We start from the raw sequence: 22,916 nt of genomic DNA, 5'->3' as shown, positions 1-22,916 counted from the left end.
AAACAAATTCGTTTGCAAAAATGTCTTGAAATATTATTATCAAAAGGGTCAGCTTCTTTTGTCAATATACTTTGTTAAATTACATTCCATGCATTTTCTAATTTCTTCATCCAATACTGGGTCACAGAGCCTGTACTGGATGCAAGGCAGGATATACCATGGATCCATTGCAGGACACACACAGGCACAACACAGACACATATATACCAGGGCCAACTTTCCAGAAGCCAATTAACCTACTAGTATGTCTCTGGACTCTAGAAGGACACTGGAGCACCAAGCACAAACCCACATGAACACAAGGAGAACATCCAAACTCCTTGCAGATAGCATCCCAGGTCTGGAATTGCACCACTTTTTCATTCTTGTCATTGTAAATCATGTTTGCTCTTTCACCCCATAAGAACATCAGAAAGTTTAAAAACAAGAGGAGACTCCTGGCAGTTACTATTTCATTGAAGGATCTCATAAGCTGTTTCTTGAAATAAGGCAGATTCAACAACATGGCTGGGTATCTTGTTCTAAAGTCCCACAACCCTGTGAAACCTGCTGGGTTGACTTTATACACACCTTTGAGGATCTTGAATACTCGTACTGGGTCCCCAAGTAATCTTCTTGGCTCAAGACTAAAAGAGTTCAGTGCAGGACATTACCTTAAGCTCTAGATTGTATGGTTAGTCTTGTGGCCCGATCTTTTCACCTGAAGCCCAGTGAGGTCTGTCAGTACTGTGGTGGGAAACTGCCAGGGAAGTACCGGTTGCTGCTGCTACCAGTGTTGGGGACCTGTAGGGGGTGCTCTACTCTCTGAACCAGAATTTCCAAACCAATGAATGAGTATGCTGACTGGGGAAACTATGCTTTAGAAGGCGCCGTCCTCCAGATGAGACATGAATCCAAGGTCCTGACTACTTGGACATTTAGGATCATATGTTTTTTCAAAAGATCAGGTGTGTTAACACTGGTGACCTGGCTAAATTCAACTCTTACAACTGACGAAGGACTACTGGCATTCAGCTGCAAGAGACTGAGCCATAACAGGCCCTTGATGTCCTGAGATGTCCGTAGCTGCTAACACACCATACAGGCATACAATCTAGCCTTCCTCAAATCCCCCCTTACCCACCTGGAGATTTTGGAATATGAAACCTGCTTAAAAATTTAAATTGCGAAATTTCAGAATTATATTTCCATGTGGCGCTTTGTAGTGCATTTACTAGTAATTTTAATTATTGATAGAATTAAATAACACTGCACTATGTATGGGAAGTTCTGATCTAATCTTTGTTCAGAATTATAAAAGCATCTCCTAGTTTTAATATACTGTAATATAATTATACTTCCTGCTGTTATCAGATTGATGTCTACTATCTGTAGGATGCAGAAATTAATAAGTGGATAACAGATATAGCTCTATAAGTAAATGTGTAACTGGGGTCATCAATGTTCTTTGTACAGGAAGATCTTGCTAATAGTGGTATTGCTGACACTTCTCATATCAGCTCCCAGAGCAGTATATTGTACATAGAAAATTATATTGATAAGGATATAATCACTCCTGAATGAGTCTATATATCATGACATAAAAAATGTATAGATGTGCCTTTTATAACCACTTCATCCAATTTAGGGAGCCTATTCTAGCAAATAACAGGCACAAGGCAGTGTATACCCTGGTTGGGACACCAGTCCATAATAATAATAACTGAAAAACAAGCACAGTGGTGATTTAAATCTTTATTTATTAAATAACTGATATTAGAAAAAATAAATAAAATCAGACAGCAAGTTCTTCTATTTATTTTGACACAGGAGTCATATTGTATTTAATAAAATAAAACATAGAAAAAAGAAACCACAGAAGAAAAAAGTAAAGAAGTGCAATAATACATTGTTCATTAACCTTTTCAATACAGATATTATCAAGTCTTTCATTTTGCAAAATACATTACAAACACTACACTTTACAGTACTTGCTTGCTGTTAATTGGATGGGTGTATTGATACACATTTGTGAATTCAGTCTGTGTCTGTTCACTTCATAGGATCAATTTATACAAGAGTAAAATAAGGAACTATCAGATATTTCTGTACAATCAAATAAGTAGTTTCCATACTCAACACTGTTTAGTAAGGAATTTCCTATGTTGCATACAGTTATGTACTGTACTGTATATCTCTGTACAGTCAAGCAACCGTTGGAAAGCTTGGGTAGGCGAGTATGAGAACATCACCCACCAATAAAAACACCTCTCTTCTTGTAGTTATTTCTTTTCCATAAGTCTGTGCTACAATGTTTGTTTGCTTGTGTCTGAACGAATGGTGCCAACACCAAGCATTGGTTGTTTATGTAGAGGTACTTCAGTTAAATACACAATGAGACTCATACCAAATGTTCCATTTTAACTTTCTTGTCTGAGACTCATTCATAAAATTATACAATTTTATTTTAGTATATGATAGCCTGTATGAGTATGATTATATGCTGAAAATCAAAACAGTTATCACTTCTAACTATGACATGAAGAATATAAATAGGAATAATTAAAAACAAATTCATACATCATTCTTACAACTAAACTACTACCCCTTACAACACCTTAAATTAAAAAAGACCTTCTTTCTCAATCACCTTCTCACATTCATAATTGTTGTACTTCTTTATCAAAACAGTTCTCTCTCTTTACTTCTGCTTTTTTCCCCAATTTTTCCAAAGTGCTTAAATTTAAAGTAGCGAGTTATAATATTATTACAGCAGGTTACAGTACAATGTTATGATGATCAGTGATGTTTACACTGGTTACCTACAGTACATCCTGTTCACCTCCCACAACAAAACCAATCACAACCTCCCAGTCCATGTAATAACTTGCAGAAGTCGGCGAATTCTAGAAATGCAGAGTTGACCCCCAGCATACATTTTGCAAACTTCATACCAAGTTGAGAGTACTCAAGTCCACTCAAGTTGGCCTGAGCATGGACGCAGGACATAAGACATCTCATGTCCTTGCATCATGATGCTCTGCTTTGCTGGACTGATGTCATTGGCTACCGGCCATTGAATAGCTAGAGGAGTCATTTGTCTCCTCAAGCTCAGGCATGGATTCTTCAAAGCCCAGATCTGATCCAGCTGGGTCTTCCTCTGGCACAAGGTTACAGAGAAGCAGAGTTGAATCAGAGTTGATGCCAAAGGCTGGGCGCAGAGGCTTTTTGAACTTGGCCCTGAAGGTATGCATGGGCTGTGCTTTATTAATACAGTAGAAGGTCAGGTACCCATTGTTATAGTCAAGGAAGATCCCCACACGGTAACACACATTCCACTTTTCCAGCAAGATACTCTCCCCATTGTGCATGGCCAAGAAATCCCCATCAAACATCTGCAAGCCCCAGGAATTCTTGTCAAGACCCAGGGCTGCTTCGCTTCCTTTGCATGTTCTGTGGTCGTACACCACTCCCACACACCAGTTTGCCATGCCCTGCACCTCCACTTCCCAGTAATGCTGCCCACTGGAGAAGGTATTAGTGGCAAGGACGTATGGCCTGATGTCAAACCATTCGTCCGTATTTCGGGCCTTCTGGGGCGAAGAGACATTGGAGACCTGTTTTTTATCTTCTGAAACCTGGAGGTTTTTGTGAGCGGTGTTTTCGTCAAACATGAGGTCCACAGCATCTAAAGAAGGTTTATAAATATACAATATAAATTAAAAAACACATTTTTTCTTCCAAGATAGAGTATTCTTACTAGACCTCTGTGCCTGCACTGCTTTGGTATAATTTTAGGGGTGGGGGGGGGTCATCAGTTCATGCCATAGTAATATGTTGATTCCACCAAGGTTTAAATTGCATAGTTCACCCTTCATTATTTACTTGACCCAAATGTTGGCCAATTAGGGATTTATTGAAAACTGACTTTTACCAACCACCTCTTCTTCAGTTTCTGCATAACATAACCTGTTTTATTATAAAGAATTTTGAGGAGACACGAATAATGCTGTTTAAAGTAAAGATTATTAAGTTCAAAGGCAATCAAATTTCATACTATTTGTTGAAAAATTCTACTTTGCGACTGTCAATAACTAGAAATCTAGACTGCCCATTGTACTTGCATGTTACAAAGCAGCAGTGAACACAAGCACATGGGTATCCTCTGATACCCGCTAGAGATCCTCTAATTTTCCTTCGCAGATTGACACTGGAATGGAAACAGCAGAGCTATACTCTATCAGTGCAAAACTCTTTCAGGAAACGCCCAATCCTCCATCAACTCACTGCTATTTTCACACTGCAGATGGATTTCTGTGTTGCGTGACTGATGGTTTCATCCTGCTATTTCCACTTACTAATCCTACAAAAAAATGAATTTACAGCTGTTGCCCAAATCAGATGAAACAACTGATCAACTAGTATCTCTGCAGCAGCTTTGCTAACTAAGGCAACAGTCCTCTGTGTGGTTTTATTATTGGCAGTACTCTCCACTGGGCTCCTCACTTACACTCCCAAGGACGCGGCAGGAGCTCCATATTCTTCCTAACAATGTGCTCCACTGACTTCTCCAGAATTGCCAGCCTGTGGTGGTCAAAGCGCATTTCCTTCTTGAGGCGCTGAATGAAGAACTCCAAAGATTTGACACTGAAGAATGAGAAACAATAAGTCAATCTAAGGATACTGAAGATTATATTCTTAACTGCTGTGTTTTTAGAACATTAGTTTTACTTCTGGGCTCCAGTTTGTATACAAAAGCATGTATTATTTACAGGAGTTTGTGTAAAGATGTTAAGATGAATGGGTCATTATCAGCATATTTCAGATTTTCTGATTGAGTTTTAGCCTTTTAGGCATAAGTGTTCAGAGTTGAGGCTGCATCTTACCTTAATTTGAGTGCACTGATGTCCTGCAGAAAAAAAAGAGGATAATATAATTATAAAATACAATTTGCTTCAAGGTAAAGACATTAATATCGAATATAAGGAAGAATAAGAATATGCATGTAAGTCTTAAGTGCATATTTATTTTCTAATAATCTAAGATAAAGAAGCACATTAAAACTAATTATAAAATTATTGCTGATCCACACCTAGTTTATGTGATATTAAGCACAGGCTTTGATGAAGTTTTAAACTGTTTTCTGCATTCATTTCCTCTTACAGAGCATCAGAAGATGAGAGCTGTGGCTCAGTAAGAGAGGAGGGTCTTGATGACCTGAAGAAGCCTTACCATCAGCTCAGTGACAATGGAGCAGTCATTGCTTTTCTCTGCCAATTGGCTCTTTTGTTCGGCACTCTCTGCAATTTCTGTGGCATTGTTCTGATAGGCATTACAGTCCGTTTTCCATCTTTCCAGCTGCAGCCGAATGCTCTTGTGCTCGGCTGCTATTAGCTGAAAGGTCTTCTTCTCATTGTTGTCAATCAACTTCCGCAGCTCCAGATATTTATTGGCCACAGACTCTCTCACTTTCCCCACCATGTCCTGCGAATATAAAGCACAGCAGGCCATCAGAACACCCCAATGACATTACCAATGTGCCAGGCACAGAGGAACACCTACAGTGTATAATACAGACATGTACATTCATTCTTCTGTCATCTCTGATAGTAAACACATCTAGGAAAATTTTAAAATTGGATATTTTTTCCTATTTTTTATTCATGTGTAGAAACAGATTTAACAAAATTACATTTAAATAAATCAATAATGTTAGTCATGCATTCATCTCAAAATGTGTATATTTTACCAAATACCTACAGTATATACACAACTTAAAATCCCATCCTCCTGAATTCAGGTGTCTTCTGTTTTTCACTTACGGTATACGACATCTCAATATATTAACCAGTCCATCCCCCCTTCAACATAACCACAGCCTGCAAGCTCTTTGATACTGGTCATTTATCAATACCTGTAACACTATAATGCTTGTGATTATCTGCAGACTTTGTCAGTCTGTTCTTGTTAGTATATGTTGTTTCTATATCCACTCTCAGGAATGAATATGTTTTCCTAGTTAAGTTCCATCAGTATGGGAGGTGACACATTTCAAAATTCATGACATGCTACAACTTTTAGGCCTCCCACCTACCTCTACATCATTCTCTGCCTTGACAATTTGTGCCTCGACATCTCCCGTGATCCTCAGGTCAGTCTTCAGCTGCTTGGCGGTTTTCTTCAACTCATTCTACAAAAAGATCACATTATAGAAATTACTGTTACCATCACTGTCACCAGTAATATCAGAATATCGTCAATATCATTTACCTTACAATCTTTAAGTCCATAAGTACCTTTACCTATCATGGCCTCCTAATAATCCCTATCTATAAATTAGCTTCATCACTCTGTTCTCCTCTCCACCGATAGCTGATCTGTGGTGAGTGTACTGGTGCACTATGGCTGCTGTCGCATCATCCAGGTGGGGAAGCACATTGGTGGTGATGGAGGGGTGTCCCTGTTATCTGTAAAGCACTTTGTGGAGGGTCCAGAAAAGCGCTATACAAGTGTAAGGAATTAATACAGAAAGACTAATGTTTATCCCACACAAAGACCCACAGCTTGTATTGATTTCCTTTGCAGTGCCTTAATGAAATCGGAAGAAATTCTTTGATGGAGTGGATTCCGAGAACTACAGGTTGAATAACCCAACCCTCAGTTGTAGTACTTGGGTTATTTAAATTACTTAACTTCAGAAAAATATTCTGTATGTCATTCACACAAACAATGAACCGAAATGCAAATTCCTGGACTTGAGCACAGGGATTTAGTCTTCATCTGATGGGAGAATCTAGCATTCCTTTCTCATGCCTAAAGGAGGCAAATCAAATATTGTAGCTTCCAAGTGCTAATGACCTGTATTTGTAGCCTCTATAGGCCCTCTCAGCAGAATCAACAAGAGTGATCTGTTCGTACCGCACCACACACCAGGTGTGCTATAATTCTGTCCCCAATGTGTCCGCTTTTCATAACTACCTATCACCTTAAACTTAATTGTCCTGCTTATGGAAAACGGCGTTTGCACATATCTCTCTTTCTCTCTCTCCCCTAGTAGCATGCCCACTATACTACTATACTAGAAGAGGGCAATAAACCTCTTTATGTTGCAACTGATCTTCTCAGTCTAGCCTCCTCTGCCATCCAGCTGCTGAAAGGGAGTGCAGGGCAGTTCCCTGCATTGCTACCAATGGAATTACAGAACTACTATGGCACTACAATATTGTGATCAATATAATATTGCTGGGGATTGACTGTATAGACCATTCTGTGCTTTACACTGGTGTGAACTAGTGAGGACTCTTTCACTTTCCAGCAAGAGAGAACAGGTCTTTAAACTCTCTAGAAGAATGTCACGGTTCAGGTATTGAACTGTTATAAATCTGTGATCATACAACTGATGTGCTTATTAATGGTTCACGATTTCATGAAAGCAGAGTGTAAAGAAATGATTCTTCATAATCAGGTTCTTCTGATGGGAATGTTTCATTTAAAAAAAACGTTGGTATAGGTCAAGCGCAGACAACTTTGACTCTTCTATGATATTAAATGATCTTCAGCAGTAGCATCAACTAAGTGATTGAAGTTCAATTGCAATACTGAAGTGCTAGCTAGGTCACCTTATATTGCAATATATTTAGCAATATAAGAAGGAACACTGCCTACCCCTGGCTTTAAACAGGACTCTTCAGCATAGCACATTTTACAAAATAAGCTACCATTGTCCTCTGGCTTGGGTTGGAGCCAAAACCACTGTGACTTCATTTCTGATCCACTCTGATCCATTTATTTTAAGTGGGCAAATTATATGACTATGACAGTAACAATTTAACACTTGCATTTGAGCCTAAAAAAGATTTACATCTTGTCCTATTGCATGAGATATAAAAGTGTATAAACTCTCTTCACCTGAGACAATATTTAGATCAGTTATAGGAGGTGAGAGATCAAGAGATTTCTGTTTCTGTGCTGCGCTATTGAAACTGACACCCGTGTTATATTACACACTGCTTTCCTCTTTACATAATGAACCATGTTAAGTTGGTTAAGTAAACAGGTCAATTATGGAATGAAGAGGACTGGCATACAGTGCCTTGCGAAAGTATTCGGCCCCCTTGAACTTTTCAACCTTTTGCCACATTTCAGGCTTCAAACATAAAGATATAAATTTTTTATTTTATGTGAAGAATCACCAACAAGTGGGACACAATTGTGAAGTGGAACGAAATCTATTGGATTTTTGAAACTTTTTTAACTAATAAAAAAAATGAAAAGTGGGGCGTGCAAAATTATTCGGCCCCCTTGCGTTAATACTTTGTAGAGCCACCTTTTGCTGCGATTACAGCTGCAAGTCGCTTGGGGTATGTCTCTATCAGTTTTGCACATCGAGAGACTGAAATTCTTGCCCATTCTTCCTTGCAAAACAGCTCGAGCTCAGTGAGGTTGGATGGAGAGCGTTTGTGAACAGCAGTTTTCAGCTCTTTCCACAGATTCTCGATTGGATTCAGGTCTGGACTTTGACTTGGCCATTCAAACACCTGGATACGTTTATTTGTGAACCATTCCTTTGTAGATTTTGCTGTATGTTTGGGATCATTGTCTTGTTGGAAGATAAATCTCCGTCCAAGTTTCAGGTCTTTTGCAGACTCCAACAGGTTTTCATCCAGAATGGTCCTGTATTTGGCTGCATCCATCTTCCCCTCAATTTTAACCATCTTCCCTGTCCCTGCTGAAGAAAAGCAGGCCCAAACCATGATGCTGCCACCACCATGTTTGACAGTGGGGATGGTGTGTTGAGGGTGATGAGCTGTGTTGCTTTTACGCCAAACATATCGTTTTGCATTGTGGCCAAAAAGTTCGATTTTGGTTTCATCTGACCAGAGCACCTTCTTCCACATGTTTGGGGTGTCTCCCAAGTGGCTTGTGGCAAACTTTAGACGAGACTTTTTATGGATATCTTTGAGAAATGGCTTTCTTCTTGCCACTCTTCCATAAAGGCCAGATTTGTGCAGTGTAAGACTGATTGTTGTCCTATGGACAGACTCTCCCACCTCAGCTGTAGTTCTCTGCAGTTCATCCAGAGTGATCATGGGCCTCTTGGCTGCATCTCTGATCAGTCTTCTCCTTGTCTGAGCTGAAAGTTTAGAGGGACGGCCAGGTCTTGGTAGATTTGCAGTGGTCTGATACTCCTTCCATTTCAAGATGATCGCTTGCACAGTGCTCCTTGGGATGTTTGAAGCTTGGGAAATCTTTTTGTATCCAAATCCGGCTTTAAACTTCTCCACAACAGTATTACGGACCTGCCTGGTGTGTTCCTTGGTCTTCATGATGCTCTCTGCGCTTTCAACAGAACCTTGAGACTATCACAGAGCAGGTGCATTTATACAGAGACTTGATTACACACAGGTGGATTCTATTTATCACCATCAGTCATTTAGGACAACATTGGATCATTCAGAGATCCTCGCTGAACTTCTGGAGTGAGTTTGCTGCACTGAAAGTAAAGGGGCCGAATAATTTTGCACGCCCCACTTTTCATTTTTTTATTAGTTAAAAAAGTTTCAAAAATCCAATAGATTTCGTTCCACTTCACAATTGTGTCCCACTTGTTGGTGATTCTTCACATAAAATAAAAAATTTATATCTTTATGTTTGAAGCCTGAAATGTGGCAAAAGGTTGAAAAGTTCAAGGGGGCCGAATACTTTCGCAAGGCACTGTATCTTCCCTGGGTGTGAACAAGTCATTCTACCTAAGAGTTTACAGAGATTTAAAAAAAACATTTAAAAACTTTCATCATCATGCTATTTCAGTTCTAACACTGACCAACCCACCCACTAGCTTTCTCAGAAACATCCAATGCCAATGAAACAGAAAGCTTCCATTTAGTTTGGATTTTAACCAGTGCCTTTAGAAAAGCACGTATCTTGAACAGTTAACATGAAAACTGTTTTTCTATGATGTAACTGCAGGCTGAGGTGGAACAAAAATCAGAAACTAACCACATTAGCTACTGTGTGCTTCTGACTCTACGCATTCCTGTTGATGTTCTATATTGTAAGGCTTTGAAGATTAAACAGACGCTATTGTTTTCAATAATCATTGAATTTCTCATTTCTCTCAGTATATAACAGTTTGATCTTATTTCGTCTCAAAAACGTCGTCCGCCTCTTACAAATAAGTGCTTTAGTTAAAAGATTTTTCACGTGCTACCATTTTCTTTACTGCCAGTGAAATTTAATCGTCTGCAAATTGGAAAGTTTTCACTTACAATGTATCCACATTTATTTAAACGAAATATATTAATTACGTTTCTATGCCAAAATGTTACAATGAGTCTGGTTAAAGGTTTATAAATTAATATTCCCATGTAATAATGTGAGTACACTATCACAGGTTTTTTAGATGTCTTGTACAAAGGACATAAGACGCGCATTAACTTCTATGGTTTGCAGAGAAGAAATGAAAACTAGCGAATGTGCTCACACATAAATTTCCACCACTGTCACTATTCCGATCACTATTCAACATTGTATGATAAAATATCACAGTCTGGTTCATTAATATTTGGGATTAATGAAACCACGTAAAACGCCCTACTCAATGGACACTGCGGAGCCACGGAGGTGAGAAAAGCAAAATCAAGAACCCCTCTGTCAGACAATTGCTCAAATCACCAACAGAATGTAACAACAACAACAACAACAACAACAACAACAACAATAATAATAATAATAATACCATTTGTTGTTTGTAGCCATCCAAGAGGGACTTGAATTCGTGTTCACGGTGTTCCGCACTGACTAGACAGTCCGCACAGACACAGTAATCACAAGTCCGGCAGTAGATTATCAGACCTTTGTTGTGTGCCGTGCAAGCCACCGAGTTATCCGGGATAGTGAAGCTCATCGTACCTGATATTACACAGTCCTGTGCGAATGAAATCGGAAAGTCAAAATAAAAAAATAAAACTCTCGACTTCTCTTACCAGGGCAAAATACCTGGTAGGAGTATTTTTTAGTTGTTTTCAACTTTTAAAGTTCTGTGGGCCAAATAACGGCAGAATCAAACTAAAGTTGACCTTGGCTCGCCAAGAACCTGGTACACTTGTTAGCCAGTGCCAGTTTGGCTGACTCATATATACTGACGCGTATTTAACAGGAATTCAAGCAGGTGTGTCAGAACTCCTCCCGCTGCTACATAAAAAATAATTTCACTTCGACATTCAAAAGACATTTCTGTTCTTCATGCCACTTACTTGTTCATTAATTCTAAACCTAAGGTTTTCAATTTATTTTTTCCCTTATATTCATATTTTTTTTTACCAAATCGTAGATGAAAACCGTGTGTAACAAATTATGAGAAAGAATCATAACGTTTCTACATAGGTAATTACAAAATATTGTTATACGTTTGACAAAGAATTAATGTCACAGGTATATAGATTGTGCAACCAAAATGTATGATACTTGTTTTTGATCAACAAAGCGTTAGATTATCTGACTCGATTAAATCAAATTAAATATGCCCCATTACACTCTCCCTACCCTGTTTGCACACAACAAACACAGGGTAAGGGGAGGAAGACGATGCCTCAGCCTTCCTCTGCTGCTGTTCTCTGTAGAGTCCCTCCTCTGGTGTCTGGAGTCCTTTCCTGTGCCCAGAGGTGCAGTTTGTGTCCCCCTAAATTCTTCATTTTTCTGTGGCTTTTAAAGCCCCTTGCTGGCCAGAGCTCAGGACTCAAAATGGAGGGTGGGAGTGTCATGGTGGAGTCTTAGATGTAGGCAGAGGTAATGGCGGGGGCTATTTTACCAAGTGACTGTATGCACATTACCAGATGTAATGATGCATTGTCTATTCCCCATTCCAGAACCCTCTCCTGCTCCAAGGCCTAGATAAACCAGTCAGGCAATCCCACATGTCACGTCTTGACTATGTGCTACGCAAACAGTATGTTGGTGCATCTTTGAACATGAGCTCCAGCTTTACTGTCACTGTAAGAGCTTTAATTGAGGAAAATTTTAAAGAGCAAAGAAGCAGGACGACCACCGAACAATGGTTACTATATGGAAACTTAGAGTCAGTTTAACAAAAAGTGGATGAAAACCATGTGTGAGTAACAGATTATGAGAAAGAATCATAACGTTTCTACATAGGTAATTACAAAAATATTGTTATACGTTTGACAAAGAATTAATCTCACAGGTATATAGATTGTGCAACCAAAATGCATGATACTTTGTAGCCGACTAAATAATACTTACACTTACAGTATATGGCGTTTTTCTGGACACTGCACTCAAAGTGCTTTACAGGTAAAGAGGACTCTTCTCCACCCCCATCAGTGTATAACCCCACCCAATGATACTTTATATCTAGAAGTCTTTTTGTTAAAATACAATTTTTACATTATCAGCAATTATGGACATTGTAAAACTAAAATTAAAAAGCAGATATACTGAGATGGAACCTACCCCCCCTTCAGGAGTTTTAGTTCTAGAATTGAATCGTTTGAAATTAATGTATACTACACTCTGATCATTCTTAATTCCTGTAATCCAGATGATCAAATCAGGTGGAAAGACATTGAATCATCCCTTATTATTCAGGCATTATTAGGTAACAAGAATTTAGATAAATTTACTGAACAAATAAATAGTGCATGGATAAAGCTCCAACTAAAGGTATGGAATACAGGTATAAAAGAGTATCACTTAAGAGATGTAGTGAAGGTACTCAGATGGTGCACCTATGATACAAAGTTTATACCAAATAGAATGGATAATAGATTTAAAGTGTGGATAGCAAAAGTAATAGCGGTATTTTGTACCATAATGGATAAGAATCAGTTACAAATTTGTCAGTTTTTAAAAGACACCATTTGGAGAATCATAATTCTTATAGATGTCTTGAACAGCACTACTATTTCAACAGTAATATTAAGAAGGGAGAACTAGAAATTGTTGATGGTGTGGTGGAGAAAATAGTTATGGAAGCCTACAAATCAGAATCATATGAGGGTATTATATGTAGACTGTTTAATGATTTTATGGAAAATAAATCACATTCTATGGAGAATATAAAAGATAAATGGGTGAAAGAAAGTAAAGTTAGGATTTCAAAAAAAGAGAGTTTTGCTGGAAAAATATTGTTCAATTGTTTATTACTCCAGGGCAGTAGGCACACCATACTGGGGGAAACTCTAAATGTAGGAAACAAAGAAGGTAATCATTGGTATTTATTCTGGGAGAGCCCTAAAATAAGGCTCTTCGGAAAAGATTTACATGTAATCCTGGAGAACATATTTCAAAGGTATTTACCCTTTACATCTGGCAATTTGTATTTTCACTTGAGTAGTACTGATGAATATCTGTTTGGAATTATTTTTTATATTTTCTTATAGACTATAGTCTTTTTACCTGCAAAATCTGAGAGAAGAAAGTGGCTTCTCCTGGATTTACCAGCAACGAAGGATTGTATTTAGTTAATGAAATATATATAATGAAAAAATTAACATTTTCACTTAAATTACAGATGAATAAATTTGTCAAATATTGGTCTAGATGGCTTAAGTACATTAAACCTTTAAAGTCTGGATTTGTCGAGAGACAAAATAAATCCAGCTTGAATTAAGAATGTACATTTGCCTACCTTTTTCCTTCTCTATAGTTATAAAAACTTTTACATCTAATTTCGGATGAATATCTTTTGGTAAGAAGCAAGTAAAATACTTGCCCTACCCCCACTTTTGTCACTGTGTGACACACCCTTTAACCACAGTAGTGCTTGTCCTGAACACACTCTCTTCCTGGTTCCCAGGTAATCCTATTCTCCTTAGCCGACCTGTGCAGGTAACCCTCACCCTCTACCTGCCTGTATGTCTGTTAACCTAAACTTCCCTCAGTCTCCGAAAATGTACTAGATTCTGGTTACAATAGAGACTAAGTCATGTTTGAGCTCGCACCCTGCAGATCTCCAAAACCCATCTGACTAGCAGTACCACGGGTCTCCAAAACAAATCCGTCTGCCATTGCAGTTTCAAAGGACTCCCTAGCTCATCTGTCCCTATAGTGTGAAAGGCTTTCCCAGGTAGTGTGCCAGAGCAGTATCACGGGACCCAACACTTATATTTGCTCCTTGCCTTCCTTGCAGCATTTAACCCCCGTAACTGGTGTGTGTGGGAGATTCTGCCAACTTATGGGTATATAAATAGATAGTGACCCCAATCCGCAGGATACTTTAACTTTTAGTCAACTATACAACCTAGCAATTTAAAGTGCTAGGACCACCCCCCACCAACAGGAACCACTAGAGCACCCACAGACCAGTCAATTTATCCTTCATATTTATAGTTTTTATTCCACTGTCAACTACAATCAGTTACTGTATCTCATTCTGCACCCCAAACATGTGAACACTATGGACCACAGTTACCCAAAAACAATATATCCCAAAAGAGAAATCCTGCAATGTTATTATCTGAAAACAGCTCTGGCTGTGAAAAAGCCACAGTGCAGAAAGGAACATAATTCCATCTAGTGCTTTGATCAACAAAGCGTTAGATTATCTGACTCGATTAAATCAAATTAAATATGCCTCCAAAAACAAATCCTGTCTGCCATTGCAGTTTCACAGGACTCCCTAGCTTACCTGTCCCTATAGTGTGAAAGGCTTTCCCAGGTAGTGTGCCAGAGCAGTATCAAGGGACCAAACACACACATTTGCTCCTTGCCTTCCTTGCAGCACATGGGACTGTCCCTGGCCATATAACTCCACAGGATCGTGGGCCCCCAAAAAGCCTACTTTCCTTTTTGAATTCTGGCTAATTTTGTTAGCCACTCTCTTTAAGATAGATGGTCCACTAATCTGCTTACCACCTTTAAAACACTCTTTTTATAGAGCACATTTTAAAGAACAAAGAAGCAGGACGACCCACCGATACCGACAACAACAATGGTCACTATATGCAAATTAAATAATAAAGTCAAATAAGGTCAGTTTTGTCACTCCATGACACATTCCCCAAGCCACTGCTCTACTCCCACTTTTGTCACTGCAATACCCGCAAACATTCTTTGCTCAAATTTATTTTCTTAAGTATATAATGACTTTAGCAGTGACAGTAAAAGATGATATGTCAATGTCCCAGCTTAAGATGAGAGAATCTCCCCCTTATAAAGACAAGCAGGGCCCAAGTAAGTTTCAGACTGAGGGATTGATGATAGAACACGCATTACCATTTGTCATAACACTTAGTGCAAATTCAGAAAAGAAAGAAAACGTATCTGATAGATGTCAAGTTAAGACCAAGATAGATCTAAGTTAAGGCCACGACTATAGTGTGAACCAGTTGAGTGGTGTTGTTTCATAACATGGATCCAAAACTAGAATGGCTTACATACATTACATGTAAACACAGGAAAAACTAACATAACTTTACATCATATTCTTTACTTTATATTTATTCAGTGTGATCTCAGTTATGTTACCTTTTTGCATTCTTAAGAGCACACTAAAAGTATTGTAAATCATAAAATAAAGGCAGGGCAGCTAACTTTAAATTAAGTTAGAAGGAGTAAGCTTCTTCAGTATCACGAATGACACACGCAGCAGTTGACACAGCACAAGTGCAAACTGTGTGAGAGTGTATTTAAAAGCGAGAACAGGAAACATTTTTATGCAAAGGTTTGAAGGAGTGTCCCTTTCTGTCGAAGCTTGCTTCTTTAAAAAAATGTTGTAATCCTAGAATTAATTAGCGTCTAACTACCAAATGGGCTGGACTGGTCTTCCCCCTCATTTGCAACCATTCTTGTGTTGTTCCGTTCTAAGAGGGCATTTTCAGGAAGAAGATTAAGAAAGAGGTTTCTCTTTCAGGTTGTGTTTCTTCAGGATTAAACAAAGTTGAACATAAACCACACCTGACACATGCAGACTTAGAAACACATCTACATGCTATATACAAATAGAATGAGCTGGGTCATTGCACTCTTTCTTTTCATTGGCTGATTGATCATTAAAAACACATCTGCATTCTCTATGTGTAAAAATAATGTAATTCCCTTTAACTGAGATCAGTATCACTGTGCATGAACCTCATAGTTATGTCATCAAGGAAACAGCAACTAAAATGATTTAGGTCTTCTGCTGTGAGCACTAGCTCCAGTTTCTGTCTTACTAGTATGTAAAAAGCAAGATGAAAATGTAAATATAAATATAAGAAAGGTGCAATACATTGTGCAATATATATTTTTCCATACAAATACTCTTTCAGTACTTATTATTTAAATTCTACATAAAGACTAAATATATTCTGAGTAAATCATTTAGTAAATCAGAATTGAAATAGAATAAATAGTGCTTTGTTGCACAACACAACCTTAAACGTGCTGCCTAGTCAAATAAAAACAATTCCTTACTCTTACAAAGCACTTTACAGGTGTTGGGGACCAATGTGCACCTAGATAATGCGACAGCAGGGAAAGTGTGCCAGTACAATCGCCACACACCAGCTATCAGTGGGGAGGAGAACAGTGTGATGACGCCAGTTCATAGATGGAGATTATTAGGAGGCCATGATTGGTAAAGCCAGGGGAACATTTTGACCAGGACACCGGGGTAACACCCCTATTCTTTTTGAGAAATTCCCTGGGATTTTTAATGACCACAGAGAATTAGGACCTCAGTTTTACTTCTCATCTGAAGGATGGCACCTTTTTTACAGTATATTGTCCTCATCACAAGACTGAGGCATGAAGACCTACACAGACTGCAGGGTGAGCAGTCCCCCTCACAGCTCTTCCTGCAACAACCTTAGCTTTTCCAGGAGGTCTCCCATCCACATACCAGCCAGGCTCATACCTGCTGAGCTTCAGTGGGCTGCCAGTTGTGAGCTGCAGGGTGATATGGCTGCTGGCCTTTGTTTTGACTCAGAAACGTTGATAGTATAAAGGTGCCAGGTGCTGAGTCTGGCCAGTACTGCTGAGAAAGCAAATGACCATCCTACTTGTCTATGCAAAACTGCTCTTTCATGTCTATGAAGATGATGTGGTGGTGCCTGTGTCAGTCTGGCCTGGCAAAGTTGGTACCATTGTAGACAGGCACTGGTTTCTGATGTGTTAGTGGTCTGACTAGTTGTTGTCAGGATTGTCAGAAAAATCACGTAAAAGAGTTAAGGATGGTTTGTGATGTGATACATAAAGCAGTTTTGGGGCAGTCCACGGTGCTGTTGATTTGTTGTTGGAGATAAGCTGTGGAATTAATTTCAGGAGCTCTGCCCACTCCGGAATAATTTCCTTTTCTGTTTTTCTTCAAAGCACTCTGTCACCCATCGTAACCAAGGCAAGCATGGTGCATTTGCTCTAAAATCATGAGGATTCTGTGATTTTAAGGCAGACATATTTGACTGTTCTGAAAGCTGCTGGCATTTGATAAATTCACAATCAATTTAGGATTAATTTATCCACCATGTATTTTACAAAAGGTAATGTTAAATACAAGTTTACAAAGGTCAGTGAAGCAGATTATGTTTTGTGTGTCCTTGGAGATGCAAGTGATTTAACATTATAAAGAATAAAGTGTAAAGAATAGTGACATTTCGCAATGGTCTCACTATTCCTAGCCATTGAAGAGATTGCTCATGTGATAAGAATGCTTTCTTTTCTTTTCTGAAGTGTTTGCCCTGGGTGTGTTGATTTTCGTATCTGTCTTCCTTATTTTCTCATGTTTCATCATTTCATATGAACTTCTGGCTTTCTGAGTAGAACACACCTAGTTATTTGGAAATGTAATGTCATAGACCTTCATTCTTGCCAAGCCTGGAGTCTTGTGGTTTGTTCCCTATGGTATAAAATTGCAATGATTCAAAAATGATTGATCTCCAGCCTTTAAGGAAATCAGAAGAAATGTGTGCTTTTAACTTTCAAATCCTTTCAAAAGAAGAGATTGGCACAAACTATCAGACAGGTTAATGGTCTTTAATCTCTATACAACATAATGGCTCAGTGGGGGAACAATTAATGATATACTGCACCATTATTATTATTATTGTTATTACTACTGATAATAATAATAATATTTACATACTTCCTGTACTCTGGTATATGCTTCAAATTATATATAGAAAGTATAGTATATAGGCAAAGTCCAAAACAATTGTAATGCACAGTGGATGGAAACGGTTAAAAGACATTCAGCTTGAATCACAGAAGAGATTCATCCCAACAGTTAGGTAAAGCAAAGCCTAGGAAGTAGTGAATAGAAAATAACAATGAAGAAAAAGGTTTTGCTGAAAAAAAGCACTTGATTAAAAGTGCATTAAATGATTAAAAGAGAACAGAATCCAGGTAAAGAAAAGGGTTGCAATGAATTGTTAGCACAGGTAAAATGGGTGTTAGAAAGGTCTTGCTCTGCTATCTCTGCTGATATTGGTGGTTGATATGATGTGGTGGCTGATATGATAATAATAAAACAGTATAGTATAGCAACAGCAAACAGCAAAAGAAATGTAAAGGATGAAAAGACTCCCAGAGATATTAATGGGAAACATCAAGAAAATGAAAGGGAAACGATTTGTTAAATTAATATTTTAGTCAGTAGACTACCAGGGAAGAAACATACTACATTAACTAATATCATAAAAGATTCAGAAATTACACAGGTACTAGAAGCAGTTCAGATAAATCTACAATACCTGATGTGTGACAGAACTGTGCCAACTGCTATGGTGAATAAAATTCACAGCAGTTTTGGAAACAGCTGCATGGGTAAGCTAACCAAAATTCCATGAGTAATTAATTTCTAATGCAAGTTGTTGATATTTGTTCTTATATTTATAGACAATGTTTCTGCTATCTTTATAACTGTTAGGAAAATAACTGTAAATGTAAAATGTTTTAAAACACTGAACATGAAGAAGATACTGTATTTATTATATTTATGTTAATGGATCATTTGTTTTGTCTAGACAATATGAGATAGCAGTTAAAAAAGCCTAACAGAATGTTAGAAAGTGGAGTCACTATAGATTTAAATTGAGAAATGTTAATGCGAAAATTGTACAGTGTAGTCCCAAGATAGCATTTAAAATGTTGTGTACAATTTTGGTCACCATGCTCAGGAATCAGTTCAGAGAAGAGTGACCAGTTACATTCTGGAGTTCACATAAATTCCTCACACTGATAGGCAAAAAGAACTACATCTCTTTGGTCTTGAACAGAGAGGACTACAAGTTGATCTGATTCAAGTATTCATGTCAATCCAATGGACAAAATCAACAAACATATACAAACCGAGCCACCTGGATGGAAACTGTGGAGCAGTTAAATTAAAACTGAGAACAAGAGGCACTAATGCAAAGAGACTAGCCTTGTTGTCGAAGCTGGTACTGGCTTCTATCAAAAAATGGTTCTTTGAGATCCTCAGGTCAGCTACTATGAGCAACAATGTAAATGGATTGAATGGCTACTTATTTGTAACCTTTTCTATAATTAATAGTTCTTCACATTTTAAGTCCCAAAGGATCCCAAAATGCATTACATGTTTGAAGGAACCTGCTTCATCCACTACTGCATCTCTGCAGTGCTTTCACCAACTGAATTAAGAGGGAACAATATATTAGGTTGTTCACATTGCATAAGCCCACAATGGAATTTAACCAGGATGCTGGGGTGTCTTATTAATTTCTATTTTCTTCTTAAAAGGGATGTGGCACAGTGGCAAGGTCGCCAGCATTGTTAGCTTGCAGCACTGGAGCTCTGTCTTCAATTCCGGGGGTGATACATGGAGTTTGTATTTTCTCCCGGTGGTCATGTGGGTTTCTTCCAGGTGCTTCTGTTTCCTCCTACAGCCCAGAAATACTGGTAGGCTAATTGGCTTCCGACAAAATTGGCCCTGGTGTGAGTGTACACATCTGTGTTTGTGTCCTTATGTGTCCTGCAATGGACTGGCATTCCCCTGCAAACGTATACTGGTTAAAGTGGCTAGGAATTGGATGGATGGTTATTCTGAAAAGGGGAATCTCTACAAACAGGATTCATGTGGAAACTATTTGGAAGGGCATTTAAAACCTAGAATAGGAGGCAGGTCCGAACCCAAAGGGATGTTTGAAGGCTATGTAGTTGAACCCTACACATCTGGATAAGATCATGGATCGTTAACTACTCACTACGAAATGGGCCAGATTGGCTAAACAGCCTCCTCTCCTTTGTAAGCTGAGGATCTCATACATGGGCAACATTTTAAGTTATTATACAATTTTAAATAACCAATGGCATGTTTCTCACCTCTTGTGTCTGACAACCCTGCAACTGCAAACAGAAGAGAATGAGGAAGTACAGACACCTCCCCTCTTTACACAGCTTCTGGTCACTTGTGTTATAACAAGGCACCTGTAACTGAAGGTCCAGCAGCAGATGCCTTGCTTTTCCTGGGCCCTGGGTTCGATTCCTAATTGGGAAACCTTCTGTGTGGAGTTCAACATGTGCTTTGTTTTCCCCAGTTTCAACTTGACATTACCATGTTATATAGGAACAAGTATGATGAATTCCATACTGAAAATTAGAAATAAAAAACTCTGATTCAGACATTTCACAATAGTTTTTTTCAGTGTGATAAAGTAAAATTAACCCATCCTTATTCCTTTGCAGCCAACACTGATGCAACTCCAAGAGCTGACTGGTTTAGCCTCACATCACTCCAGCAGCCATATCACCCTGCAACTCACAACTGGCAACCCACTGAAGCTAAGCAGGTGTGAGCCTGGTCAGTACCTGGATGGGAAAAACCAAGGTTGCTGCTGGAAGAGGTGTTAGTAGGGCCAGTAGGGGGTGCTCACCCTGCGGTCCATGTGGGTCCTAATGCCCCAGTATAGTGACGGGGACACTATACTGTAAACAGGTGCCGTCCTTCAGATGAGATGTAAAACCAAGGTCCTGACTCTGTGGTCATTAAAAATCCCAGGGCGTTTCTTGAAAAGAGTAGGGGTGTAACCCTGGAGTCCTGGCCAAATTTCCCATTGGCCCTTACCAATCATGGCCTTCTAATAATCCCCATCTATCAATCTCCTCCCCACTGATAGCTGATGTGTGGCGAGTGTTCTTGTGCACTATGGCTGCTGTCTCTTTATTCAGGTGGATGCTGCACATTGGTGGTGGTGGAGGGGAGTCCCCATTACCTGTAAAGCTCTTTGAGTGGAGTGTCCAGAAAGACGCTATATAAGTGTAAGCAATTATTATTATCGGCTGAACATAATGCTGTTTTCATAGCACGAGCAGAAGTTGGAGGGCAAGGGATCAGCGAAACCTTTCCACCCAATTCATGCTAATAAGCCTCCACTTGTTTACGACATCTTCAAACTTGGCAACACTGGGGTTTATCCATTATATCAGTCCTTACCCTTCCTCATTCCTTTCATAAGGAAAAAAAACCCTCATTAATCATGAGCCACAAAAACACGTGGTCACTGCATTAATCACAAACCTGGATAAGTCAACTGTCAAATTCAAACTTAAAATGTGAACTGTTACCTGTTTTTACAGTAGGACATTTACTAAAGTAATCTATAGCAGATGCCATGCTCAAAAGGCTCAACAGCAGTATTTGCTATGGAATCAGAGTCCACAAGCCTGACCACTACTCCGTATTGCTGCCTTTTACCACCCCCATTCCGTTTTCACCACAAACCTTTCAGCTCAGCTTTTATCTACCACAGAACATTTATCAGGACAGAGAAGCACAAAAAACTGAAGACCTCCACTTTTACAAAATTAAAGTTTAAGACAAGTGTTTCACCATTCTGTGCAATCTGATCATTTTAGCACTCTCTGTAAAAAAAAAACTTTGCTAAAATAAAGTAACAGAAGTTATCTACTAGACGATGGGAATCAAGGCTCCCTCAGGGTTGTGCAGTCCTACATTTTGTAGTATTTTACGCAATGAAAATGTAACTTCCAGAATTTATTGTAGCATTCGTACATTAATGATTCACAATCTTTAAACAGATTATGCAGATATTCTACAGCAAGACATTAAAACCACCATAAAAATATAACATCTAAATGTTAAGCCACAGGAAATTGATGCTGTAATTGCTGCACTGTTCTGCAGCATTCTGAAGAACCCTTTAAAGACTACATTTGTGTTCTGGTCTTTTCTGTATTCACAACATGTATGGTCACTTGCTTTAAGCGCCTTGGGGCAACCTTGTTGTGAAAGGCACTATAAAAAACAAATTGAATTTCAAAACAAGCTAAGGAGACTACTTAATTTGTATTCAGAACTTCCAGATGAGGATATATTTTCTTTTACTTTGGTATATATACTAATGGAAAAAGAAACACAAAACCTCCTCCTCCACACTCTGGAGTCTGCGTGGAACAGGCTGAAGAGCAAATCATCCGTGAAGAGGACCCGATGCCACTGCTGACAAGCAGGGGGCCTTCTCTGCAGTTGGGACACAGTGGAGCAGCTTATTCCAGTGTCTAGCAATGCTGGCACACGACACGCCTGCCTGCAGCATGCCAACAGTCCTCTCCCTTGCTTCTGGTGACATTCGAGGCATTATGGAATGCACAGAAAACTGAGTAAGTGTGGCCTTTTTCTTGCCGTGACCTAAGCTTTGAATTAAGGCCTTTTTAAAGGTGACCTGATCAGGCATCGTTCCACCTGGACCTTGTTGGGTGAAAGTGCACCTAACAAGCTTTCGTGTGATTGGCAAGTTGCAACGCCTCACTGCACAAACTGTATTGCTGGTCAGAGGGCTTAAAACAAATTAACAACTTTGTGTTAAAGTACATAAGCTATAACTATAGTATTCTCATTCCAGAAAATATCACGTTTCTTTTTTCCCCTATCAGTATACATTCTTCATAAAGGAGAACAGATTTCACTCCACACTATCACTCACTCATACACATCTACACCCCAAAAAAAATACTTTCATCGA

At 38.8% G+C, this 22,916-nt stretch overlaps 1 protein-coding gene across 2 annotated transcripts; it reads right to left on the bottom strand.

Annotated features, from left to right (window-relative positions):
* Window positions 1–1,719: 1,719 nt before the first annotated feature.
* LOC148657198 (E3 ubiquitin-protein ligase TRIM39-like) lies at window positions 1,720–11,100 on the bottom strand. Of its 2 annotated transcripts, XR_015940893.1 has the most exons (7): window positions 10,718–11,100; window positions 6,074–6,169; window positions 5,212–5,463; window positions 4,866–4,888; window positions 4,490–4,626; window positions 2,655–3,667; window positions 1,720–2,482 (listed from the first exon to the last, which is right to left on the bottom strand). XR_015940893.1 is itself a non-coding variant. In XM_088643130.1 (6 exons), exons 1-6 carry the CDS (start codon window positions 10,883–10,885, stop codon window positions 3,039–3,041), a joined length of 1,305 nt encoding a protein of 434 aa, XP_088499256.1. In that variant the 5' UTR covers window positions 10,886–11,100; the 3' UTR covers window positions 1,720–3,038. The 2 variants fall into 2 exon arrangements, 1 of the variants encoding a protein (XP_088499256.1); XM_088643130.1 differs by having other exon boundaries at window positions 1,720–3,667.
* Window positions 11,101–22,916: the final 11,816 nt, after the last annotated feature.

This window comes from Lepisosteus platostomus, chromosome 8 (assembly GCF_059453375.1).
Source record: "Lepisosteus platostomus isolate fLepPlt1 chromosome 8, fLepPlt1.hap1, whole genome shotgun sequence".
NCBI classification, from domain to species: domain Eukaryota; kingdom Metazoa; phylum Chordata; class Actinopteri; order Semionotiformes; family Lepisosteidae; genus Lepisosteus; species Lepisosteus platostomus.
The sequence above is the reverse complement of the archived record's forward strand: the minus strand, read 5'-3'. Positions and strand labels throughout refer to the sequence as shown.

Coding starts and splice junctions, on each gene's coding strand:
- LOC148657198 (XM_088643130.1), bottom strand. CDS start 10,885: ATGAGCTTCACTATCCCGGATAACTCGGTGGCTTGCACGGCACACAAC. Junction 6,170..10,717: donor ATGGCTACAAACAACAAATG/GTATTATTATTA, acceptor ATCTTTTTGTAG/AATGAGTTGAAGAAAACCGC. Junction 5,464..6,073: donor AGGCAGAGAATGATGTAGAG/GTAGGTGGGAGG, acceptor TTATATTCGCAG/GACATGGTGGGGAAAGTGAG.